Source organism: Eretmochelys imbricata, chromosome 1 (assembly GCF_965152235.1).
Source record: "Eretmochelys imbricata isolate rEreImb1 chromosome 1, rEreImb1.hap1, whole genome shotgun sequence".
NCBI classification, from domain to species: Eukaryota; Metazoa; Chordata; order Testudines; family Cheloniidae; genus Eretmochelys; species Eretmochelys imbricata.
The window spans coordinates 40797437-40824475 of record NC_135572.1 but is presented as its reverse complement, the minus strand read 5'-3'; the positions used below and the strand labels follow the sequence as shown (position 1 = coordinate 40824475).

Genomic DNA, 27039 nt, shown 5'->3' with positions numbered 1-27039 from the left:
CATTGTTTTCCAACAATTTTGGAAAGAGAAGTTTCAAAAGAAACTTTGCTACTCTTGACTATCCTAAATAAATTTGTCATCTGCAAGCTCTGTATCTCACTGTTCATCCCCTTTTGCGGATTCTTAATATATTAAACACTAGTATACAACCTTGCTACATCCCACTTAATCTTTTACACTGTTGAACACTGACCATTTATTCCCATTTGTTTTCTATACAGGTCAGTGTCTAAGGTTATGTCCACACTACAAATTACATCACTCAGAGGTGTGAATAATCCACACCCTATAAGCAATGTAAATTATACTGATCTAAGCGCCAGTGTAGAAGGCGCTATGTTGGCAGGAGAGTGTCTCACACTGATGTAGCTACTGCATCTCCTGGAGGCAGGAGTTATTAAGCCGATGGCAGAGTGTCTTCACCGGAAGCATTATGGCAGCATATATATGATGTGCCACGATAAATGATGTGATACAGACATAGCCTAATTCAAGACAGTACTTTATTTAATACTTAACTTCCTTACAGATTCTTGTGATGAACTTTGTCAAGGATATTTTGAAAATCAAATTTGTTGTTGGAGGGAGCGGGGCAGTTAGATGTTTTAAGTAGCCTTAATTTCTTGAATTTTGCTAACTCCATAAGCCAACACAGAAGAGTTCTAAGATGAGGTGATACAGATCTGCCAGATAGTGAGCATCACCAAGCTGCACATAAATGTAATAAATCTTGAAGCTTTTGCACTTCAGTTTTAATCTGAAGGATTATTTAGTTTTCCCTGTATATTTTGGCTATTTCTCCACAATCAACATGCCTATAAAAATTGTATAAGTGATGCAGAATTCAACCTATATAAAAACACACAGAATAATACTCAACAAACTTCAAAGTTCAAACCCTAATGCTTGGTCTACACTAGGAAATTATGTCAGTATAACTGTGTTTCTCCACAAAAAATCCACCTCCCTGAATGAAGCAAATAAGCTGACCTAACCACCCGTGTAAACAGAACTAGGTTGACAGGAGAAAGCACTGAAGCACAACAGCAGCGCAGGTGCAGTGTAGATAAGCCCTAAGAGTAGCTCAACATTTCAAAGAAAAGCTAACTTAAGTTGTGAAAGACATTCCTGCTGTCTCTAAAATTGTATTCCTAGCCTGAGAGATTCTGTGCTCCAAATGGATCCATGAAAACTACCTAGAAACCACTACAGGGAAAGTAATTTTATAGAACAGCAGTGGGAACTTAGAATACTTTTGATGATTTAAGTTATATTCAGAAACAACTGGAAGTTCAAGATGTATTAAACAATGTGTTCACTGAGACAATACGTTTACTAACTGACCACATTTGTCAGAATCTTATACCAGTGAGCCACTGACCCAGAAAATGGGTATTTTCACAATGTATTTTACCACTGCAACTACCAGGAAAAATGTCAAAATTATTTTTTTCCTAATAATTCTTTCATGCAAAGCTACAAAAAGCATATTTTATATTTGGGGTTATATAATAAAAGCATTAAGATACAGCACTGTTTTCATGGGCTTATAGCCCAACAAAAACAAAAAAAATCACCCCAGACAAACCTGACCCACAAGAATCCATATAACCTCAAATATTGGCACCTGTGTGTCTTTGTTGGTTTTATGATTGGGACTCAAAAATGAAGGTATTTTAGGAACAATTTTCTGTCGGTGTCACTTTAAAAATGATTCTCCTTTGTGCCTTTATTCCATGTTACACAGAAGAGTTTCAGCACTTCATGTAGCCATAAAGAAAGGATTTGACACTCCCAGCTTGAGATCCCAGACTAACTGATCCACTGGGTAGAGACAGTTATGCTAAATGAAGTACTTAAAGCAAAGTATTTTAAATTAGCTTCAGGCAGCTTGAGTTATAAGTGGCCCATAAAGGTGGAAACAAAAAGAACAGAAACCCAAATTCAAGCCTATGCAAGATGCTGCCCTGCTACCTTTGGTTATACCATTAGAAAACAAAGGCATTTGTGCTGTGATGGGGAGTCAGCCCATCTGAAGGCATCAGCTGTTTGGCTGCTCCCCTCACAGCCCCTCACCCTTAGTCTAGCCACGGGTCTAGAACTCAGGTGCAGAACACAGGAATGCAAGGAATATGTGGCCATGGGACAGAGAGCGTGAGACAAGAGTGACACAGGAGGCAGGCACTGTGGGAGAAGGGAGGAAGTCAGGGAGCTTCTGGGGGAAAGGAAAAGAGAAGGGAATGAATGAAAGAGGTAAGAGGCAGGGCAAGCTCCACAACAGCAGCTAGCTCCTGCTAGTTGGAAAGCTGAGGAGTCTTGGGCCCCATTATCCCCTCATTCACCGCCCCCCGCCGGGCCGGGGCCCCCCTCATTCACCGCCCCCCCCGGTCCCCGCCGGGCCGGGGCCCCCCTCATTCACCGCCCCCCCCCCGGTCCCCGCCGGGCCGGGGCCCCCCTCATTCACCGCCCCCCCCCGGTCCCCGCCGGGCCGGGGCCCCCCTCATTCACCGCCCCCCCCCCGGTCCGGGGCCCCCCTCATTCGCCGCCCCCCCCCCGGTCCGGGGCCCCCCTCATTCGCCGCCCCCCCCCCGGTCCCCGCCGGGCCGGGGCTCCCCTCATTCGCCGCCCCCCCCCGGTCCCCGCCGGGCCGGGGCTCCCCTCATTCGCCGCCCCCCCCCCGGTCCCCGCCGGGCCGGGGCCCCCCTCATTCACCGCCCCCCCCCCGGTCCCCGCCGGGCCGGGGCCCCCCTCATTCACCGCCCCCCCCCCGGTCCCCGCCGGGCCGGGGCCCCCCTCATTCACCGCCCCCCCCCGGTCCGGGGCCCCCCTCATTCGCCGCCCCCCCCCCGGTCCGGGGCCCCCCTCATTCGCCGCCCCCCCCCCGGTCCCCGCCGGGCCGGGGCTCCCCTCATTCGCCGCCCCCCCCCGGTCCCCGCCGGGCCGGGGCTCCCCTCATTCGCCGCCCCCCCCCCGGTCCCCGCCGGGCCGGGGCTCCCCTCATTCGCCGCCCCCCCCCCGGTCCCCGCCGGGCCGGGGCTCCCCTCATTCGCCGCCCCCCCCCCGGTCCCCGCCGGGCCGGGGCTCCCCTCATTCGCCGCCCCCCCCCCGGTCCCCGCCGGGCCGGGGCTCCCCTCATTCACCGCCCCCCCCCCGGTCCCCGCCGGGCCGGGGCTCCCCTCATTCACCCACCCCCTCCGTTTTCACATCCAGGATCTTCTCCACTTCGAACACGTCCTCCTCCTCCTCGCTCTCGGCGCCCGCATCGCCCCCGGCCTGGCCAGACGCCGCCGCTTCCTTCTCCTTCTCCGCCTCGGCTTCGGCCGCCGCCGCCTCCTCCCCGCTCCCGGCCGCCGCCATGTTGGGGTGAATTTCAAGCGACTACAAGCGAAAAGCGCTGCGACAGCCACGGCCAGGCGGGCAGCGCCGTGACGCAGCCTCTGCGGCCAATCAGCGAGCCGAAGCGCAACGTAGCCCCCCCGCGGAGTCAATCCCAGGAGCCGCTCGGCGTTTAGAGTGACAGGTCCAACTAGCCAATCGGTGGCGCCGCAGGGAAGCGCCGAGCAGAAGAAGAGGAGCAAAGGGGCGGGGCGGGGAGAAGTTCCCGCAGCGGGTGGGCGGGGCGGCGCTCGGGGGGCGCTGGTCTGATCCCGGCGGGGGCCTGGTGGCGGGGGCCGCGGGCAGCCGCAGACCTGCCCCCGGCAAAGGGCGGGGCTGCTGTGGCGACTCTTTCCCCTCCTCTAGCGGGCCCCTCCCTGCCCTTCGGTGCCCGCCGCTTGCCGGGCCGAGCCGTGCGCCCAGGGCACAGCGCTGCCGCCCGCAGCCCCCGGCAGGGGTCCCAGGGCCAGGAAGGGAGCACGGTGATGGTCTGGTCTGACCTCCTGTGTAACGCAGGCCGTAGGACTTCCCGTTGGAACTGGAGCGTACCTTTAAGGAAAAACACCTGATCTTTATTTATAAATTGCCAGAGGTGGAGAGCCCCTAGCCCTGTGTCGGTTGTGCCAATGGTTAATTACCCTCAGCGTTCAAAAGGTGCGGTGCTTGGTCGCCCTCATCATCGGGGCAGATACCAAAGCAGAAACCGAATTGATCTCTGGCTAGGTTCTCTTTCGCCACAGCCTGCAGGACACTGTCTGGAATGGCCCTTTCTCAGGGTTTCATTGGTCACTTGCCTCAGCAGCAGAGAAGCTCTTGGCCATTCCAGCTACGAGGAGGATCAACCAGATTGTCGTAGGCGGTCAGCTTCGGACCAGTGTAAACACCTTCGGGATGTGACCGTACTAGCCAAGGGGAGTGTGGTGTACTGATCTCAGAGGGCCTCTCCTTGAATGCCATGCACAAGGTCCCATTGTTCTGACACAATTTTAATATCTTGACTATCAAGGGTTGAATTCACCGAGGTTCTGTGTCTATTACAGCCTCACCTACAAAGCCAGCTTCTTGACTCGGTCTCCAGCGATTCATCTGTTCAACTCTCAGATTTCAGAGTAGCAGCCGTGTTAGTCTGTATCTGCAAAAAGAACAGGAGTATTTGTGGCACCTTAGAGATGAACAAATTTGTTAGTACTCCTGTTCTTTTTGCTATTCAACTCTGGAGGTCCTCAGTGCAATTTCCAGTGTGTTGGCAAAGATGAAAGCTGTCACATTAATTCAAGTGTACTCACCACATTATACTCACAGTAATTGCTTTCTGCCCACACGGGCGTGCACAGAAATTCAACTTTGACCCCTTTTGGGGGGCATGTTCAGCTCTTCCCTCCTGCCCCAGCTCTGGCAGGACTCGCTCTTCCCTCTCTCCTGCCCTGGGTCCAGGAAGAGCTCGCTCTCCTCCCTGCAGCCCCAGGCAGGAGGTGCTCGCTCTCTCTGCCACTGTGGCCTTAGGACTGGAGGAGTTCTGTGCCCCTGATGATTGGGAGGGGGCTGTTCTCCTACTTGCCCCCCCCCCGCATACCTCTGTGCCCACATTGATTATTAGTATTGTATTACAATAATGCCTAGAGATCCCAATCAGGATCAGAACCTTCTTATCTAGGATGCTGTACAACCCATCACCCATATCACCTGCAAAGGCTGATGGGCACAGTGTTATCACTTCCTGTTCTAAACTACTGCATATTTTCATTATTGTGTTTCATGTTAGAAGTGGCTTCATTTCAGAGGTGGATAATGTGAACTCTCTATAGTTTCTATAGCATTGGCAATATGAGTCTCACAATATTTACTGTGCTTCTTATAGCCCCAGGTCCTGAAGCTAAGAATCTCAATTTTCATTTATAAGACCCAAAAAACCTTATTAGCCTTCATGTTGCAGAGAATAGCCAGGAAATGTGAACCAAGTGTACCCTAAAGCTCAGAAATCATGTATGCTATGTCTACTCTTAATACTCGTGGGGGAATTCTGTGCCAAAACATTAAAAATTCTGCACACAATTTTAAAAATTCTGTAAAATTCTGCATATTTTGTTTGTCAAAATAACACAATATAATCATGGCAGTTTCAATTATTTTTGTCTTTATTTCAAAATACTTGTCAGCAATTATGTCTGTAACAATACAGAGAACAAAAAAAGATTCAGGGAATTTTTTTTGACAAATATATTCCTTACTAGGCATATTAATACAGAACTTTGAGCAATAATTCATTTAAACTACAATACATAAACGTATTACCCATGCCCCTGGCAAGCAGCACAAAGGCTTGGGGGAGTCAGGGTGGGAGAGGGAAGTAATTGCTGGGAAGGAGCCTGGGAGTGAACCTGGAGGGTTGCTGAGTGTGGGTGGAAGAAGTATGGAACAGTTTTTTGCGGGGGAAGAGGGGGATTTTTAGGGAGTTGGCGATCATCCCCCATGCAGTGCCTCTCCCATTCAGCCATGCACATCTGCCCCATCCCCATGTGTCCTTGCACCCCCATGTCTCTTTAGCCCGGGATAGCTGCATATGTCGCCATGTGGCCCTGTACCCCCACTTCCTCCCATCTCCATGTGGCATCGCAACCCCCACTCACCATTCAACCAGGCATAGCTGTCCCTGTTCCCATGTGTCCCTGCAGCCACATGCAGCCACCTCTTTGCCCCCACCCGCATGTGGCCCTGAACCTCCACTGCCATTCAGCCCCTGGCTCAATGTCACCACACTAACTCCTGTTCTCCTGGCCCAGTCTGTCTTCCCCACTAGCCCTTTTGAACCCCAGTATGTGTGACCCCAGCAGCCCCTTGTAACCTGCCCTGTCCAACCCCCATATCCCATGCCTCCTCACCTGGTCCCATGGGCACGGCGCTGTGAGGAAGGCAACCTCTGCCCCTCCTTCTCCATAGCTGGCTAGCCAGTAAGCTAGCTGCCCTCTCTTCTGACACCACATCAGTCCCTGGTGAGTGAAAGGTATAACTGCAGCTTCCCTTTGCCTCCGCATCAGAAGCAATTATTCTGCGGGGGGCGGAGGGGGGAACTGGGGGTGACATTAATTCTGCACTTGTGTGGTAGTGCAATATTCTCCCAGGAGTAATTAAAATGCTACAATGGCATAGCTTCAGTGGCACATACACTGCAGCAGTGCTTCAGTGTAGGCTTACTACAGTGATGGGAGGGATTCTCCTGTTGCTGTAGGTAATCCACATCCCCAAGAGGGGTAGCTAGTTAGAAGGAAGAATTCTTTCATCAACCCAGCCTGTCAAAACTAGAAGTTAGATTGTCTTAACTAATCAAACCCCTGAGAGACAAAGCTATGCTGATATAACTTTTCAGTGTTGACCAGCCCTTAGTCAAATAAAAAGAACCCACATTTTATTATTTTTAGCTAACTCATGATTTTGGGTCTTGACTCATTATTATAGAATGCTTGGGGTGGGCATTACTGTTTATAAATCATTTGGAACCCCTACTGTAAGCTCTTTGTGGCAGGCACATTTTATTACTTTGATGTACAGTCCCATCAGATTTAGGATACCATATAAATAGTAATCCAGAATGAAAAATGGATCCTAAATGTAAAATCATTATCACAGTAAGATTTTGGCAGCCTACAGATTACTTTTTAGCTTGTAAATGCTGCACATTCAGTCAGCCAAAGGGGGTTGTATAAGAGTGGTACAAGATGCTTGGCTCATCTGGTGGGCAGAGTATGCTGTTTTAGTGTTCATAGGCCCTATGCACCCAAGAAGCTAGTGCCAAACTAATATGAGCTCACCTAGACATGCAGCTATCCCTTGCTTTCAGTCTACCTATCTCCCTCTCATATATTTCCTTGTCCTTCCCATCTCCCCTTGTTTTGTTTTTTTTTCTTCCCCATTGTTGGATCTCTCTGTCCATCCTCCCGTTCTTGATATAACATGGTTCTAGGCAGCCACCCTGCTTCTTCAGTGACAGCAGCTCTAGCGTGAACATGCTGTGATCCTTATCTGGTTTGCTCTACTGTTGCTGGTGGGTATCTCTAGGAGTAATGGTCAATACAACAGAGGCATAAATGTGGTCCTTCACCAGTGATGGGGAGGGTCAGAAGTTTTTTTAGGGGGGTGGTGGTGGAGAGAGGAATCCTCTCCCAGCTGCAGCAGATGATCCCGCCTGAGCTGATGTTAGCCATAGCTCCTTTTCAGTGAACTAGCAGTGCGAAATTGACAAAGATCACATCAATTTCTTTGCTGTTACTCCTTGATAAGCACTGGGCAGGAGCAATGGCACAGACACTGCTTTTTCCACTGAGGGGTTAGAAAATACAGAGATTGCCTGTGTGAGGTTGGGAGGGAGGAATTTAACAAGCACTTCAGTTAATTTTTTTAAATTGAGTAGTATTTTACATCTGGAAATAATCAAGTGATGTTTAAAGACAATCCCAGCTCTGGTCAGATATCTTTGTTTTCTACAGAAGAGTCCAGAGGAAAATGTCAGAGATATCCTTTTCCTGTAGGGGCAAAAAACCCAAACCACTTGCTTGTTTGACTGACTTTACTGCTGCTGGGATTTTAATATATTCCACCAGTAGTTTCCTATGGAATGTCAGGCCGCGCCACGTCTGTCTAGTTGCGCTGTAGATGGACATGTGCAGGCTGCATCATGATCAGTGAAATGGTTACATGTTGCTATTAATATAGTTAATGAAGATGAAGGAAGGAAAGTTTACCTTCTATTCATATTATTATTTCAGTCTGTACTGGTGCATCAGTTTACATTACAAAAGCTTCTTCACAAACCACAGACTTAGAAGCTTTTCTTGTTATACAAACACGTACATGTTGCAGACTTTCTTGCTCTTAAGGCACCGGCATCCTAGTTTGTTTCCTTGTGAAGGTAGCATGTGGCATAAATATGTTTTAAATTGCAGCAAAGCCTACCAATTTTTAATGTCCCACTTTTAAACCCATCCAAGAATGAAAAAATGGAGATGAGTTGATGGAAAATAGTATTGACTGTAACTAAAAACTATTTAATCTGCAAATTTCTTTCAGGCAGAGAGACTGGGATAATCAGCCAAATTCATCTCTACTTAACTTGATAGACTTCCTTTACATCAGAGACGAATTTGGCATAAATGTTTGTTCTTTCATTCAGTCTTTCAGATCAGGCCTGAGGACTAATGGTTGTGAATTATTCACTCTTCAGTAGCTGCAACTTTCAGTCAGGTTTCACAGTTAATGTACCTTTTTTCCTTCTTTCATCGGGTTATGAATTGTAAGTTTCGGACAATATGGGGTAAAATTCTGGCCTCATTAAAATCCATGGGAGTTTTGTCATTGACTAAAATGGAACCAGGAATACACACATGGTCTTTTTCTTCTCCATTTTAAAAAGTCTTTCACTCCTCTCCTTGGATTTTGGACTGCATGGGAGAGAGATGTTGTTGTAACTGATCTCTCAAGGTTATCATTCCAGGGTAGAAGTTGATCAATTTGATACCACTTGCATATTACATATCAACATTTGTTAATTTTAAAATGCCTATTTAAATCATTTTAAAAATCTACAATCTACAAAATCTATGGAAGATTCAAAGTCAGTGTTTTTTTTAACTTTCCACTCACAGTATGGATTCAGCTTGAACCTACTAATATATGCAAGAAAATTAGCAAAATAAATAAATAGCTCACTCATAATCAAATAGTAACAGAAAATCTGGCAACAGTAATAAATTATAGCATTAATAGTATAGGGCTTGCTTCTCATTAAGTCAATGGGAGTGAGAGCCGGGCTTTGATGAGGCATAACTCTAAGCACATGCATGGTTTCATTGAAAGGATTACTCACATGCTTAAATTTAAGCAAGTATACATCTTTGCAGGACTGGGGCTTCAGATAAAATGATTACCTACCTTTCGTAACTGTTGTTCTTCAAGATGTGTTGCTCATGTCCATTCCATCCTAGGTGTGTGCGCGCCCATGTGCAAAGTTGTCAGAGACTTTTGCCTTAGCAATATATCCCTAGGGCTGGCTATGGCACCCCCTTGAGGACTGCGCTCATGCGTCAGTATATCAGGTGCCACCGGCCCTACACCCTCTCAGTTCCTTCGTGCCGGCAACTCTGACAGAGGGGCAGGAGGGCGGGTAATGGAATGCACACGAGCAACACATTTCGAAGAACAACAGTTACGAAAGGTAGGTAATCGTTTTTTCTTCTTTGAGCGCTTGCTCATGTCGATTCCATTCTAGGTGACTCTCAAGCAGTATCCCTGGAGGTGGGCTCAGAGTTCACAGACGTGCAGCTTGTAACACCACTCTACCAAAACCAGCGTGTTCGAGTAGCCTGCTGGGGAAAGGGGAATAGCACCGAGCCAGCCTGGACTCCCCCTATCAGGGCTGAGGGTTGGTGTTTTCTGATCAGGGTGCAGCCTGGACCTTCACAGGGCAGCTTGATGCAAAGTGTCCTGGTTCCCAGCACTGATTCTTCTCCATGTCAGAGAGGTGGGGCCATTCTTCTCCATGTCAGAGAGGTGATTGACTTGCATGCATTTGAGCAACAGAGGAAGGACTGGTGATATGGGAGGCTGGAGCCGGAAGGGCTGGCGGGAGCCAGGAGGACTATCTTTTTTTCTCAGCGACATTTGGTCAGGCAGTCATCGATCTTGATGCATGGGTCGACTATAGCATTAAGGCTGGATGGGGATTCCACCTGTGCCAGTTCATCTATCGTTGTTGAGGTCAAGTCAGAAATGATAACTCTGGGTGCCCTCATTCCACATAGTGTCTACTACCAAAGTGTCAGAACTCTGCTGCATATTTAGCACTGGCTGGGGTCCCTGCTGCAACAGGTGAAGCATAGCTTTGGCCATACACTCACAACCTGGATAATCAAAGATCATCATAGCTCTAAAAATGTCCTCAAATTGTCTTAGAAGCAGGCTTGATTGTTCTAGGAGCAGAGACACCCAAGCTAGGGCCTCCCCCCGTAAGTAGGCTGATAATCAGTCAGGTAACTACTCGGGCTTGGTCACTGAGCTATGACTGATTGAAAAACCCACAAAATTTGTCATGATTGCTATTAAACTTGCCAGGCAGGAAGCTTGGGCTTGCAGGGAGCGGGGTTGGAGCTGAAGGTGGCATGGTTTGAGCTTGTAGGACCACATTCTGTACCTGCAGGGTGGCAGCCTGGGCCTGCAAGGTCTGTAGGGCTCCCACTATGTTCATCAGAGAGAAATTGGCCTTTCTAGAATTCATGTTTCATGTATCAGCTGTAGTTCTCTTAGTGTTTCTATTTGCGCTGCTCAGACTGTCAGTACCCAGGACATGGATGGTTCTTTCTAATTAGGGTGACCAGATGTCCCATTTTTAAAGGGACAGTCCTATTTTTTGGGGGTAATAGGTATAGGCACCTATTACTCCCCACCCCCATCCCGTTCTTTCACAGTTGCTATCTGGTCACCCTATTTCTAATGGTTAGAGCAGGAATTGGTAACCAGGGCTAGGAGCCCAGCATGGGCAGTGGGTATAATAGACTGGGGGAAATTCCGCCTCCCCTGGTGCTGCCGTGGCCGCCGGTCCCCCAGTTGCAGGGTTTCGCAGCAAAGTTATTGCTTTATCATGCCCCAGGCAGGTTCCAGGGTGGCTGAGGAGGCCCATACCGCCTGCGCAGCTGCCCTGGAATCTGCATGGGGCATATCAAAAGTGTCTTCTAACTGACGCTTTTCCCTGCGTGGTTGGGTCCGGGGAGGGGAGGCACGGCGTGGCTTCGGCCAGCCCTGGGCTCCCCCGGGCGGGGTGGCTTGGGGCTTCGGCCAACTTGGGGCTCCTCCAGCCGTGTGTGTGTGTGTGTGTGTGTGCGTGCTCCAGGCTGCGGCTGGCCCGGGGCTCCTCCGGGCATGTGGAGGGAGGGACTCAGGGCTTCAGCCAGCCCGGGACTCCTGCGGCTGCGAGAGGCTCTCTGGGTGGGGGGTGTAGGGGGGTCTCAGGGCTTCTGCCATGGGAAGGGCACAGGTGGAAGGGGCAGAGCTTGGGGCTAGTCTCCCCAGAGGAGGGCTCCGCCCACCACCCATGGAGCCCAGTGTCAGAGCCTGAGTAAGGAATCAGAGCACAGGGTCAGAACTGGAGTCAGAGGCCAGATGCCAGGGCCGAGGGTCAGAGCCAGGTTACCTGGAGTAAGGCAAGGCAGGAGCAGGACTGAAAACAAGCAAGTGCAGGAGCTATCACAGCCATGGTCAAATGCTTTGAGCAACTGATGTTGCTGCTGGGCTTAAGAGCTGGTGTGCTGACTCTTCCAACTCGGCAGCGTAGCCAAGCGGCTCGCAACCTTTCCAGACTACTTTCAAGAGTCTGATTTGTCTTGAATACTCCCAAGTTTCTCCTCACTTAAAAATGACTTGCTTACAAAATCAGACATAAAAATACAAAAGTGTCGCAGCACACTATTACTGAAAAATTGCTTTTCATTTTTACCACATAATTATAAAATAAATCAATTGAAATATAAATATTGTACTTGCATTTCAGTGTATATTATATAGAGCAGTATAAACAAGTCATTGTCTGTATGAAATTTTAGTTTGTACGGACTTTGCTAGTGATTTTTATGTAGACTGTTGTAAAACTAGGCAAATATCTAGATGAGTTGATGTACCCCCCCTGGAATATATGCCTGTGCATGACCCCAGGCATACATGTACCCCTGGTTGAGACCCACTGGCATAGCCAATCAGGCAGCCTACTACAGGCCAGCTGTGCTCATTAGGGGGCCCAGACACTGGCTCTGCTAATGCAATCCTTGGATCCCCAAACAGGAGAATCTCAAATAGGCAGAGAGAAGTTATTTTACCACTGTATTTCGCACTGGTGCAACTGCTGCTAGAATACTGTGCACAATTCAAGACGGATGTTGATAAATTGAGAGGGTTCAGAGAAGAGCAAGGAGACTGATTAAAAGAGTAGAAAACATGTCTTATAGTGAGAGATCCCAGGAGCTCAATTTATTGAAGCTTAACAAAGAGAAGGTTAAGGAATGACTTGATCACTGTTTAAAATTACCTACATGGGGAACAAATATTTGTTAATGGGCTCTTCAGTCTAGCAGACAATGGTATAATAAGATCCAGTGGCTGGAAGTTGAAGCTAGACAAATTCAGACTAGAAATAACAGTGAGGGTAATTAACCATTGGAACAAATTACCATGGATCATGGTAATTCTCCATTACTGGCAATTTTAAAATCAAGATTGGATGATTTTCTAAAAGATATGCTCTGGGAATTAATTATTGGGGAAATTCTATGGCCTGTGTTATACAGAAGGGCAGACTAGATGATCATAATGGTCCCTTCTGGCTTTGGAATCAATGAATTTCTGTGCGAAATAACCCTTAATGGGACAATGTTAGCTTGAAATGTAATTTTTAAAGAAGAGTTAAAGGTAGTTTCAGTAACTAAAGCCTTATCTACACTACACAGTTTTGTCAGCAAAAGGCAGCTTTTGCTGACAAAACAGTGGAGGTGTCCATACAATGCTACTTTTTGCGGCAAAATTCTCCTGTTTTGCTGACAAAATAAAACCACCTCAATGAGAGGCTTAGAGCTTTTTGCAGCAAAGTTAAAGCGACAAAGCATCAGTGTAGATGCCGCCATTTGTTATATCGCCGTAACTGGCCTCCCCCAATATTCCACAATGCCTGCTGGGACCATTCTGCTCCCTGTTTTGAACTCTGTTTCTCTGCAGGCATGCGCCCCTCCCCTTTCAAAGCTCCAGGAAGTTTTGACATTAATTTCCTCAGCGTGGAGAGCTCATATGCTGAGCATGCAGCTCCCAGCAGGAAAACAGCAACATGCTCTCCTGCCTGGACTACAGGGGAAGGGTGGATCACTGCTCTGTGGGCTGAGGGAAGTGGGAAAAGTCAGAGGAATCACAGAACCATTAATGTGGAATCCTGCTCTCCCTCGCACTAGGAACACAGTGGCAGGCAGAGAAGGCTGCTGCTGCGAGTGGGAGAGGTGGGGAGAGACTGGTATGCTGTACAGAACCAGGGAGGGAGGCGGGGCCTGATGTGTGTGTGTGTGGGGGTGTCTCCTTCCCCCTGCCTCAGGATTAGATGGTTCTGGCTGCTGTCTGAACTTAAAAAGACAGCATGCCGACACCCTCACTCTCCCACAACACTCCCCCCACCCACTCTCTCTCACACTCCCCCAACACCACACACTCTGTCTCTTCCCACACACACACACTCTCCTCCCACCCCCTTCAGTTGAAAAGTGGCTGGCAATCTAGTAGGATGCCCATGGAACAATGGGATTGAGAAATGTGCATCATGTGATGCTGTACTTGCCCCATGAGGCACTGCAAACCCTTCCCAAAGCACCCTGCGGCCAGTTGCACAGTGAGATTGCTACCCACAGTGCACTGCTCTATGTATCGATGCAAGAGCTGCTTGTGTGAATGCACTCTGCCAACACTAGGAGCATAGTGTAGACATGCAACAGCGGTTTAATTAAAGCAGTTGCTGTATGTTGACAAAACTCTGTGGTGTAGAAGAGGCCTAAATTGGCCCCAAGTTTCCCTGCCAATTTTTGTGGTTTTGCAATCACATTTCCTATCTTTCAAGAGTGTCTCTCTCTCTCTCCTTGTGTAAAAGACGCACACAAACAAGGGAATTTGACTATGCGCAAAATGCTGTTAAACAATCTGAAAAAGCCAGAAAAATATGCTTTTTTAAACGACTTTCAGAGATTAATCATTAGGTGTTTATTATAACAACTGTACAGTAGATAATAAGTTTTCAAACCAAAGTGAGATTTTTAGCATTATATTGTCTCTCTGAATAAGCAGATAACCATTTTCTGCATTTGCAGCATTTTCCACACTGTCTTAAAATGCAGTTCCATTTAAAACACATTGCAGTAGTCCAACCACAAGGTGCCAAAGACACAGGTAAAAGTAGCAATGTCTGTGTTGGAAAGAAAAGGTTGCTACCTGGACATCCAGAAGCAGTTAGGGATCTAGTAATTCACAGATTGCTGACATGAGAGAGTAATATGCCCCTAATGATTATCACAGATACGCAGTTTCTTCTGGTTGCATTTCAATGAGAAACTCAACTGAATGAATTATCTAACTACCTAAGTGAAAACCTTGAAATGTAATAAAGAATGTTTATTCGCTTCTTATTATTCAGGTTCTTATACCTGTCAACATCAGTGTACTGAAGTATTTCCTTGCTGATGTAATTCCTTTATTATATTACAGTTTTTTTATATAGTGCTACTGGTCCATAGAAGTGGATAAGATTTATAGAAGAAATCAAGTTTATATTAAACATATTATAAAAGCACTAGCACTGCAAAATGGTTAATTTCAATTAAAAATCATCTAACATAGAAGCTAGACATTGAGTTTTAAACAGTGAATTGCAGTATATGTTTACTTAGTAAAACACTATATTTAAATTTAAAATTACCCTGTCCTTATTGATGACAATATAAGAAAAGACCCCAAATTTCCATGTCCTTGGTTAATTTCCTGGATATTAAAACTACCCAATCCTTATACAGATATAAAATCAAATTATCCTCTATTAATGCAGTGAACTCCTGTAATTTGTCTTATAATTGCAAAATGAGTAAAGTAAAGTAGTTAACTTTTATAGAAGTTTTCTGTGATTAAATACTTGGAGGAAAGTTGGTGCTAATTAACTCGATACCCAACAACTTCTTAGTGGCAGAGTCCCAATCCTTCCCAAGTTCAAGTCGATGGCAGATGGCTGGAAATTGTCTGTCAACTCTTCTTACCCATTCCACTGCTTTCTTTACTGAAGCAAAAGCCCAGTGAATAGCACTGTATATAGAAATAAAGTGTGATTATACTGAAATATGAGAACAGTGACTTGACCGAGCAGCTACTGCAGCTGTCTACAAACTAAGTACAATCAAATGCACCAAAAGATACAAGAAAAAAATCTTGTCCTTGCCAACAAAGTCACTTGGTGAAGAAAATATCAACAATACTTCAACCCAATCATTAACAAAAGATTGCTTTATATATATATGATAATTTGAGGCAGAGATTTCAAGAAAAAACAGAGTCCAGTCTGAGCAGCTGTCATGGAGGAAGAGATGTAGGGTCAAATTCACAAATTTTTGGGCTTTTGTCTACATGGGGAAGTTAGTGTCGAATAAGCTAAGGAGTGATTTGAAAGTGCACTGTCTACTTCGCACAAACTCCCTGTGTGGACACTCTTAATTTGCACTGAATGCCTTTATGCACTTTAGCTTAATACACTTCCAAAGTGTAAGAATGCAGAGTAGCTAATGTGCACTAGCTACTCCAGTGATCTCGGTGGCGTGAAATTAGTCCATAAAAAACATCTCATCAAGACAGTAATATCAGATTTGATTCTCAACTTTTGGGTTCTCAATGTGTTCACATCTATGCAGAGTTCCTCCCATTTTCCTTCTCTCCCTACTGTTTTAACCCAACATTAAATTTTATTATGTACTGCATTCCTGATTGAGGTTACAGGACAAAACCAATTTAAGCATCTCTCTAGTCTATTTAGGTTTTTATACCATACTCAGCATGTAGTAGGTGTGTGCCTTCCAGTAACGCATTAAGCAACATGACACATCTATCGTGTTATTTGTAACTTGTCACAGAAGCCCTAAGTATTTAGAGCCAGATAACATCTCCCACAGAAACACCAGAGGCAGAGAGACTGCAGAGGAAGATTTTGCAAGGTTTTCCTTGCTGCAAGTTCCTATAATTTTTTGGGGGTGGGTGGAAGGAGAAGGAAGGTGGGGTATAATCCCCCACACTACATGCAGCAGTTCAACTCCCAGAATTCACATACCATGGGGAATCTGCTGGAGGCCAGAGCCATCTGTATAGTGTTCCTGTTACTTCATGCTCTCCTAGATCCCCTTCCCTTTGGTGGAGTGATGCTGACAGGCTCCCCAGCTGTCTGGTGTTCATTATACCCCACAGTAAAGGGGAGTTCCATGATGCAGAGATCGTCCATGCAAAACGTAATATAGCATGCAGCTGTATTACATTGCAGAGGGCTCTTGTGTGGGGAGCATCTGCATTTCCCAGGCCACTTGGAGGGTTAATGGACAGGGTGGGGACTGTGGTGTGGAGGATGTTGATATTAGGGGTAGATGATCTGTGCCATATATCTAAGAGCCTCATCGAGCCCTAAAATTAATTCTGTTCCCATTTACTTTATAAATAAAGGTTTTTTGCTGATGCAGGACATTGTTTATGTATTTCTTAATTTTATAGACCATATTTTCAAAACAAAGATTTTGTTGTAAGAAGCAATGCATCGACACTGTCAATTATACTTTTCATTCTTTGTCTACATCCATATGCTGTAGTATATTAGTTACCAATACCCAATAACTATTCATCTTATACGTGTTAAAATGTTCAGCAGTTTACATTCATACATTAAATATTTAATGTATGCATGAATCTAAAGCACACCTTGAAGTGGGCGAATCATCCAGTTTCATTAGAGATTTGAAGGTTATCCCTTCCAGTTGCTGTTTATACCGTATGAACTGCAGCACCAAAAGTGTAGCAATCAACTGCAATACTTCTCTTCCTTTAGGACCTAAAAAGGAGGGGGAAAGGTGTGATTCTTAGTATAATTGTTACTTGTCAACATAGAAAGTTAATATTTGATATTTTGTAGTACTTGCTGGCAAAGTAATAGTCATGCTCACAAAATCTGGTTATCCTAATGCTGTTTAATTTTGTTTCATCACCCAATATACACAGTAATCCATGCTTTTTTAGAAGCCGTTTCGGAGACATATAGTTCGCTCCTGTGTTGGAGTCAGAACCCAAGGGCTGGCAGTGTGCTGCTTGCTGGGTTTTTGTGGTTTGGGGTTGCTTCCATCATGTTCCACTTAGGTATTTGTGCAAGCAGCAAGGGGAAACTTGTAGGATTTCTGATCTCTGATGAAGCACTGGAGCAGCAGCTTTGGTAAGACAGTGACTAAAGTGCATACCTCAACCCAATTTTTATTTTTGCCCTGTTTGCACTCCCCATGCACACTTTAAGCCTGTCCCCTAGTGATTCAGAGAGGACAAACTTTGTTCATGTTAATTTTCTGCCTGCCAACAGCACAGAGCAATAGCTGAAAAGGAATAAGGAAATGTGTACATGAAAGATGTAAACAACATAATGGAAAAGGGTGGGAAGAAGCAGTACATCAGTGTAGTTTGGAATGTATGTGTGAGCTGGAAGATGACACAGAATGTACTATTATTTATTATTTGCACTACGTTAGCACCCAGGAGCCCCATCATGGACAGGATCCCATTGTGCTAGACACTCTACAGACAGAACAAAAAGACAATCCCTGCCCCAAAGAGCTTACAATCTAAACAAACAACACAAACACATGATGTGGAGGGAAGGGTATACACACAAGCAGAGTGAACAATATGATGGAAGCAAATTCTTCTTCAACACTTAGCCAGACAGTTGGCCATAGCAATTGTTTGCCATTTGGTCCGTTCCTGCCCAACTGCAAAGGCTTGACAGCCTGAGAATCCAACATTGGGACAGACTTGATGAACCCATGTAATAGGGGGTCTGCCTCTGGCTGCCTCCACCCCTCGGTTGGTGCAATTTTATCTTGGATGTTACAAGCCACCCAGAGAACAGCGTTCACTGGAACGTCTTGTGGCATCCTAGTGACATGTCTGAAAAGCATCAGGCACCGCCTACGGGCAATGGCCCCAGTAGTCTGTAGACCTGAACAACCATAAACATCTGCGTTACAGATGAAGTCATTCCACTTTATGCCCAGTATATGATGTTGACATTTTGTGTGGAAAGCATCCAGCTGGTCCCTGTTCACTTTTACCCTCAACCAATCTGCTGAGCAGACGATTGGCTATAGGCATCCAAATGTCATGATAGTTCTATTTTTATGGAGGGGAGAGGTAGCAGGTCAGCTAAATGGAAAGTGAAGGGAAGAGAGTGAGGGGAGAAGAGGGTAAAAGGGGCAACAAGTTTGGAGTAAAGCTAAGGTGAGGAAACTGAAGGAGAGGAGGGGAGTTTTGAAGCAAACAGCCATTCAGCACAGGGCAGAGAAAGTCTAGTCTACAGAAAGTTCTCCAAGATCCCTGCTTTGTATGCCTCTGTCACTAGTGGCTGGAGACAGTGGCTGGCTCCTCTTTGCTGCTTAATTCCAAGCCCACATGGGGGGAAGAGGGAGAAGGAGCAGCACTACCTGGGTCCTACTGCCCCCAGAATATAGGGGGGACTCCCCTGCATAGTTTTGGGTCCAGCAAGGTGCTGGGGGAGGGATGGCCTCAGCTGGGCCCCATTTTGCCTTCCTCCCCATTATGTAGAAGGGGCCCCACCCGTCTGAGGATGAAAGTGGGAACATTTGAGTCTGATTTTTTTGCTAATACAATTAAACATTTCAGAGTTGCTTAATCTAGCATGTATAATAACCGGGACAAAAAGAACCTCCACGGATGCCCATAACATGCTGCCTCCATAGGACAGGCACACAGCAGCCAGAACACACCACTGAAAGGACGCTCTAGCAAAATCTTGAATTTTTAAAAATTAATTACTTCAGAACACTTCAAATTGATAGTGTCTATTTAAAATTCAGGGTGAGCCCATCTTAAGCCATTGTTAGTAATATGGAAAATATACATTAATATAAGCTCTACTGCACACGCATACATTTAAAAAACAAAACAAAACATTAACTGTACCACCGTCCAGCTACTTTTAATGAATGAGAAAACAACTGATTTACCTAGGGACCAAATGCCTTTTTTTGCAAGGAAAATATTGGTTAAATAATCCACATCAAGATCCAAGATAACCCCAAGTTCTGGGCTGAGATTCCAAAAACCATCCTGTGAAATAAACCAAAGAAAAAAAACAGACAAAAGTCTTCCTAAAACATTCAAGACATTGCAAAAATCACATTAGAAATATCAAAGTACAGCTAGGAAAGTAATTACAATAAAATGTTCAAATGACTTATGCAAAAAATATAATGAACTTTAGTGAATTAGTGAGTGATCCTCAAACTTTAAGATCTAAAATTCAAAAGCATGATGTATCGACATTAACTAGTGTAGCTAAAATGGATTCTTATTGTGAGGCTATGCCTTAACCAATCCACATACTACCTGGCCGCAGCCGGCATACTAACAGTGACATATGTACCAACATATGTTGGAGAACCTCTGGAATAAATTATCTGACCAGTCCTACATCAATGGAGTACTAAAAACAAGCCAATAAGATGACTGCAAACCATTAGCTTCTTTCCATTATTTATCCCACGTACAGTAATGTGTGTTATTTGCAATGATATGTGTGGGTTAGAATAATGAGTGGGGTGTGCTGAGTGGGAAGTGAACCTCTGTGGGATAGGGAGGTTGAGACAGGGGATCAGAAAGCACAAGAGGTGGGAACATTGAGTTTCAGAGGCAGGGCCAGCTCTACCATTTTTGCCGCCCCAAGCAGTGAAAAAACCTGCCGCCACTGAATTGCCGCCGCGGACAGCAGGAGAGAAGCCGCTGCCGAATTGCCGCCGTGGCCGGCAGAACGGAGAAGCTGCTGCCCAGTAGCCGCGGCGGTGGAAACTGCCACCCCAATCACCTGCTTGGAACGCTGGTACCTGGAGCCGGCCCTGTTCAGAGGGAAGTGGGGCAGCAGCGGCGGCACCAGCAGCAAGTTCTTTGTTTTCAGATACTCAGTTAGATACAAACCAAACAATAAAATATTAACTTGCAAGAAGTTTTAAAATAAATAATTTGAAAATTACCCTAAAAATAATGCTCAAAGTAGAGTACCTCCCCAACTGAATTCAGCAAAAAAGGATCCGCTCCACTGAGAAAACAACAGCCTCCATGAAATTAGTAAATGTGCTATTTGTATTGTAAAATACAATGTGAAGTTTATTAAATCCCATTCCATTTTATTTGACACGAGATTGGAAATGCTGATAAGTAGGAAAAAGACACATACTAGACCGTTTGCTACTCTCAAAACAGGTGGAACACAAAGCTTTGAACTTTCACATTCAAATCAAAATGTGTCCCAGCTGATAAGTATAATGATCTTGAAATCAAATCTGATTTTGCACAATTTTAAAAATATTGATTCTCTAATGTTAAATATTCAACAGGCTAAATGTTTAGCCTAGCCTGAACTGGAACTGCATTTTTGTTCTTTCAGCTTTACAAGAACAAAAACTGCAAGTGCAATTTTGTGCCCACAGTTACTTGCGGACACAATTAAGGTAATTTAGATGACTAAATATCTGATTTAAAGGCATAATCAGGTAAACACAAAGTAACATTACAATGGAGGCAAGGTGTTGGAAAATACGTCCCATTAAACTTAATTACAATAGTAAATTACATTGTACTAGAAACGTTTTTTCTTTAATGAATGCTCAAGTTTGGCAATCCTGCAGGAATTATATAATGTTGCAACTCACTGGATTTGACCCCAAAGTGAAGAACAACTGCTATAGACAATACAGCTGAAGGCTGTTACAATGACCAGAGGAGACAGGCAACAGGAGAAGCAAATGAGAGTGAGTTTAAAGAGGGAACACGAAGCCAGATATACCCAATAAACATTCTCTAAACTTAGGCCAATAAACACTGCTCCCCTCTCCCTGCACCCAAAAAATCCTACAAGTGTAAAAATAATGCAGCCAGACGTCCAGCATCAAAGTGGGGGCTATCCAGTTTATTGCACTGAACGTAGCATGTATGATTACCTGCCTTGGGGGCAGGTGGCATGTGTGTGCATTCAGTGCAAGCACCTCACAGCCCTCAGATACCAAGTACAGGCCTTTGAGACCAGAGTGAATGAACTAGATGAGCTAAGAGAGACAGAGATGTACGTAGAGGAGATTTTCCAGGACACAGTAAAACAGTCCCTCTCCCAGTATGACAGCCTCTGTGCTGCTGAGGAGGTTGAAAGACTTGGGGAAGGAAAACATCAAACTGGAGTAGAGGGAAATAATCCCATAGTTGGGACCCTCCTTTCAGATGATGTCATGGTATCCTCTTGCACTGAGGATACCTGTCCAGTGGAGGGGACCCCAGTTATTAGGAAGAGACAGTGTGACAGAATGTATCCATGTCCACACAATTGTAATTTTTTTTTGTACAAAGCATGTCTTGTAAGGTATCATTTGAAAATTCATAATTTGCTAGTAAATACTATCCTGATAAAATATGTGTGGCAACATTGTATGTTAAGTTATAAAATTTCCCTGTATGATGTTATTAACACATGTTCCAAATCACAGCCCTACCCAAGCAGAAGTTGGCAAACAGGTCTACCTCAAACAAAGGAATGTGTGCTTAATTTGAGTTTAAGCTGCAAACAGAGTTATCAAGCACGAAGAGAAATGCAGCAGGAAACATCCTTCCCCATAGACTTTTTGTCTCTTGGTACCCAGCTGGAAATGTTTTTTAAGCGGGGAACTGAAACTATAAAAAAAAAAAAGGGACACACCCCATGACACCTCCTCTCACTGCCCATCGCACTAACGGCACCTGAAGCAACAAAGAAAACATTCATTGGACTCTGGGAAAAGAGGTCCTGACTTAAGAAGTCTGGTCAGTAAGACTTCTGAAAGCATGTGGTGAGAAAACTTTGCTTTGAATGTAACTAAGGCCTGGGCCTGGGGGAGAGGGGGTGTTTGAACTAAGATACTCAACTTCAGCCATGCTATTCACGTAGCTGAAGTCAAAGTATCTTAGTTCGACTTACCTGGCTGTCCTCACAGCGGCAAGCTGACTGCGGCGGCTCCCCCGTCGACCCCACTTACTCCTCCTGCTGAGCTGGAGTACAGGTTTCGATTCAGGGATCGATCACTACCCGCCGATCCAGCAGGTAGTGAAGACGTACCCATAGTTAAGATATGCACCAGTTGAGTTTAACCTTTATTTTTCTTATAAACATGTCTGACTTTTATGCCTCATTACTTGTACTCACTTAAAATCTTACTCCTTGCAGTTAATAAACTTGGGGGTTTTTTTGTTTTATCTCATCTGGTGTGTTTAAATTGAAATATATGGAAACTCCATTTGGGGTGGCAAGTTGTATGCATATAATTTCTATTAAAGAAATAACAGACTTTATATAACTTCTGTTGTCCAGGAGAGGACTGGGCAGTAAAGGACATATATTTCTGGGGGGAAATCTAAGACTGGGGGTATGTTGGGGTCATGCTGCAGTATAACCGAGGCTGGTGAGAACTGGAGTGTAATCCAAATCTGGTTGGCAGGCCGCAGTTACACACAAATACTCAGGGTATGGCTTGCATGTTGGAAAGCTATTTGTGAGCAAGCCAGGTGGGAACTCCTTCAGCATGGCATCGTAAGGCACCCAAGATTGCAGGGCAAGGGTGACACAGCTACTCTTTAGTCTAGAGCAGTGGTCTCCAACCTTTTTATGCACAAGATCACTTTTTGAATTTAAATGGCAACCCAGGATCTATCCTGCACCTTCCCTGAGGCTCTGCCCTTCCCCAAAGCCCCATCCGGCTCACTCCATCTCCCCCTCTCTCCGTTGCTCGCTCACTTTCACTGGGCTGGGGCAGGGGGTTAGGGTTCAGGAGGGGGTGCGGGCTCTGGGCTGGAGCCAAGGGGTTTGCAGTGTGGAAGGGGGCTCCAGGCTGAGCCTGGAGCAGGGGATTGGGGTGCAGGAGGGAGTGAGGGGTACAAGCTCTGGCAGAGAGTTTGGGTGCAGGAGGGGGCTCCTGACTGGGGCAGAGTGTTGGGGTGCAGGAGGGGGTATGGCCTGCTGACTCTGAGACAGGGCTCAGGGCTGGGGCAGAGGCTTGGGGTGCAGGAGGGAGTTCGGTTGCAGGAGGCGGTATGGGGTGCTGGCTCCAGGAGGAGAGTTGGGGTGTGGGCTCCCACCGGGTGGCACTTACCTCGGGTGGCTCCCGGTCGGTGGCGCAGTGGGGCTAAGGCAGGCTCCCTCCCTGCTCTGGCCCCATGCTGCTCCCGGAAGGGGCCAATGCGCCCCTGCGGCCCCTGGGGTGGGGGCACGTGGGTACGCACACTGCCCCTGTCTGCAGGCACTGCCCCTGCAGCTCCCATTGGCTACCGTTCCACATTCCTGGTCAATGGGAGCTGCAGGGGGGGTGCCTGCAAATAGGGGCAGTGCACAGAGACCCGTGCCCACCTTCCCCTTCCCCGGGGCTGCAGGGGTGTGCTGGCCACTTCCGGGAGCGGCATGGGGCCGGGGCAGGCAGAGAGCCTGCCTTAGCGGCAGCCCCGCTACACCACCAGACTTTTAGCGCCTAGAGATCGTGATCAACTGGGAGAGTCTCCAGGATCGACCAGTCAAATTGCAATGAGGAAATTACTTACTTTGTGCAGTAACGATGGTTCTTCGAGATGTCTGTCCCTATGGGTGCTCCACTGTAGGTGTATGTGCGCTCCTGCACCTCTAATCGGAGATTTTTGGTAGCAGTGTCCGTTGAGCCCACATACGTGCTCTCCCTCGCTCCTGGTCTGCCTCGAGGCTATCTAGCGCTGCGCGGGCGAAGCCCCCTCACTTCTCTTTCCACTGCAGAGCCCTATAGAGAACTCCAAAGTATTGGGGAGGAGGGCTGGTTGTGGAGCACCCACAGGGACAGACATCTCGAAGAACCATCATTACTGCACAAAGTGAGTAACTTCCTCTTCTTCTTCGAGTAGTGTCCCGATGGGTGCTCCACTATAGGTGACTCCCGAGCAGTACCCACCACTGGAGTCTGTCACTACAGAGAGTGGTGTGGAGTCAAAGATGGCGCTGAGGGCCAAATCTTAAGTGATTGCATAATGTTCTGTAAAAGTATGGGCAGAGGCCCAAGTCGTTGCTCTACAGATTACTGAGATAGGGATATCTTTAAGTAATGTGACCGAGGTAGAAATTGACCTTGTGGAGTGCGCATGGACTCTGGATGGAAGCAGATTCCGCCCTTGATAACAGTGATTAATGCAACCAGAGACCTATTTGGATAGTCTTTGAGTCAATCTCACAGAGCTTTTGGATCTTTCTGTGGACGAAAGGAAGAATTTAGGGGATATTCTAAAGTCCTTAGTTCTGTCCAAGCACAATGCTAATGTCCTTCTAACATGTAGCATATGCAGAATTGTCTTCCTGTTATCACAATGCGGTTTTGGGAAAAAACAGGGAGATGAATCTGTTGATTCATATGGAAAGTGCAGAGAAAGTAGGGAGAAACTTGGGATATGGCCTTAGGGTTACTTTGTCTTTAAAAAAGGCTGTGAATGGTGGGTGTGCCATCAGGACCGCTTTTTCTCCTATGTGCCTAGCTGAGGTAATGGCAATTGGAAATGCTGTTTTCATGGACAGGTGTAAGAGAGAACAAGTTGCCATGGACTCAAAGGGAGGTCTAGTCAAAGCCCTGAGAACTAGATTAAGATCCCAGGCTGATGCAGGAAGAGATTCCCAATGCCCTTAAGGAATCTACGCATCAGTGAGTGAGCAAACACCAAGAATCTGTCTACCTGGCAATGGAAAGCCATTTTCACTGCGAGATGTACCTTAAGGGAGCTGTGAGAGAGTGCTGACCTCTTGAGGTCTAAAATGTAGTGTCAAATCAGAGGGAGGGAAGATGAGGTTGGGTCTATGTGTTTAGAATGATAACAAACTTGGAATCGTTTCCATTTTGTAGGTAAGTATGTCAGGTGGTCAACTTTTGGCTGTGTAGCAACATGTCCTTCAGCTCGTCAGAGCATTCTGCCTCTAAGCCTTGGAACTAAGAAGGAGCCAAGCCTGGAGGTGGAGAATCCACAGGCTGGGATGAAGGATCAGCCCATTGTTTTGAGAGAGAAGGTGAGGAATAGGCCAAAGAGGAACAGGAGGGCATATTGCCATCTGTGTCAGGTAAGGGAGCCAGATTTGTCATGGAAAGGAGGGGCAATCAGGATAACTCTTGCTTTGTCTCGCTGAATGTTTAACAGGACCTTGGATAGAAGAGAAAACTGATGAGGGTGTCTCCCAGTGAATGTTTCCCCAGGCCAGCCCTGGAGCAGTAATGAGCACCTTTTTTGTTCTGGGAAGTAGCAAACAGATCCATAGTCAGAGTTCCCCAAAGGGCGAATATATCTTGAAGCACCTCTGAGTTCAGTACCCACTCATGGTCATGACAAAAATTCTGACTGAGACTGTTGGCTGTCATGTTCTGTATCCCTGGTAGATAGACAGCTGAGATGAGCACATTGTGATGGGTGCATCAATTACAAAGTTTGAGTGCTTCCTTGCAGAGGGAGAGAGATCTGGCACACCCTTGGCGATTTATGTAAAACATATAGGTCATGTTAAGTCCATCATGCCTTTCATGTGGATGTTCTTGATGAAAGGCAGGAAGTGTGCACAGGCATTCCTAACAGCCCTTAGCTCCCAAAGAGTGATATGGACGTCTGTGGACGGCCATTTGCCCTAAACCTTGTGGTTGTGTAGGTGAGCTCCCCAGTCTATTAGGGAAGCATTCGTCCCAGGGTGGTGAGTCTGTGTAGTGGGAGGAATGCTCTTGCTTGTACTGTATCAAGGTTGATGCTGATAAACTCCAATTGCTGTACCGGGGTTAGTGCACTGCTACAATGAAGAGAACCTTGGAGAATACCCTGGGTGGAGCAGTCTGTACTGATAATGGTCTTGCACCAAAGGTAAACCGTAGAAAATCTCCTGTACGATGGTTGTATTGAGATATGGAAGTACACATCTTGTAGGTCGAGGGCTGGAAATAAATCTCCTTGCTCTAGAGCTGGAATAGTGGCTGCTAGTGTGACCACCTTGAATGTCTGCACCTTCCCATATTTGTTTAATGCCCTTAGATCTACAATGGGCCTCCAACCTCCCTTCGCCTTGTGGATCAGAAAATGAGAGTAAAACCCCTTGCTTCTGAGTTGAACTGGAACTGGTTCAATGGTCCCTAGGCATAACAAATGATATATTTCCAGATGAAGTAGGTTCTAATGAGAAGGGGGACAGGAAAGGAGGGTTGGAATGGGAAGGGACATGAATTGAATGGTGTAACTCTTCGAAATAATCTCCAGGATCCATCTGTCAGAGGGGATGTTCTCACAACTGCTGTGAAATAGGGCCAGGTGACTTCTGAAGGTGACAAGTGTGCAAGGTATAATTGTTCAGGCCCTTGACCAACCCGTCAAAAGCGCTTAGAAGAGGCGGTTTCAGAGGTGGTGGACTGCTTCTGCTTTTGAGCTCTGGTTCTCTTACACCGGGGCTAATAACGGCACTGAGACGGTGGGTATTGAGGAGATTGTGATCTGTGCTGTGGCTGAGAGGTATATCTTCTCTTCTGTCCCACAGTGTAGTTTCCTAGGGAGTGTAATGTGGTCTGGGAATCCTTCAGGATATGGAGAGAAGAATCTGTCTTCTCTGCGAAGGGTTTGGGCCCTTCAAACAGGAAGTCTTCTGCAGCTCTTTGGGAAATCCAGAAAGGTGTAGCCAAGAAGCCTGCCTCAGTACCACTGTCATGGAGACTGGGCGGGCTGCTGTATCAGCTACATCCAGTTCTGTCTCTAGCACCAGTCTGGCTATTAACTGACCCTGTCTAAGAATGGTGTGAAACTGCTCCTTTTCTGTCTCCA

General features: G+C 46.4%; 2 protein-coding genes across 8 annotated transcripts in view; both read right to left on the bottom strand.

Moving 5' to 3' along the window:
• Positions 1-3395, bottom strand: part of MPHOSPH8 (M-phase phosphoprotein 8) — a 46613-nt gene extending 43218 nt beyond the window's left edge. The window contains exon 1 of the mRNA XM_077809107.1: positions 3190-3395. Coding sequence (XP_077665233.1) covers positions 3190-3357 — 168 coding nt within the window. The 5' untranslated portion in view covers positions 3358-3395. The remainder of the gene's footprint in view (positions 1-3189) is intronic.
• Positions 3396-14118: 10723 nt separating this feature from the next.
• PARP4 (poly(ADP-ribose) polymerase family member 4) overlaps positions 14119-27039 on the bottom strand; it is a 120773-nt gene continuing 107852 nt past the window's right edge. For 6 of the 7 annotated variants that reach the window (XM_077809051.1, XM_077809090.1, XM_077809098.1 and 3 more), the window contains 3 exons: positions 19185-19287; positions 16879-17008; positions 14119-15231 (listed from right to left, as the gene is read on the bottom strand). In XM_077809051.1, coding sequence (XP_077665177.1) covers positions 15057-15231; positions 16879-17008; positions 19185-19287 — 408 coding nt within the window. In that variant the 3' untranslated portion in view covers positions 14119-15056. Of the gene's footprint in view, positions 15232-16878; positions 17009-19184; positions 19288-22177; positions 22249-27039 lie in introns of those variants that run through there. The other variant, XM_077809083.1, reaches the window with a different exon arrangement.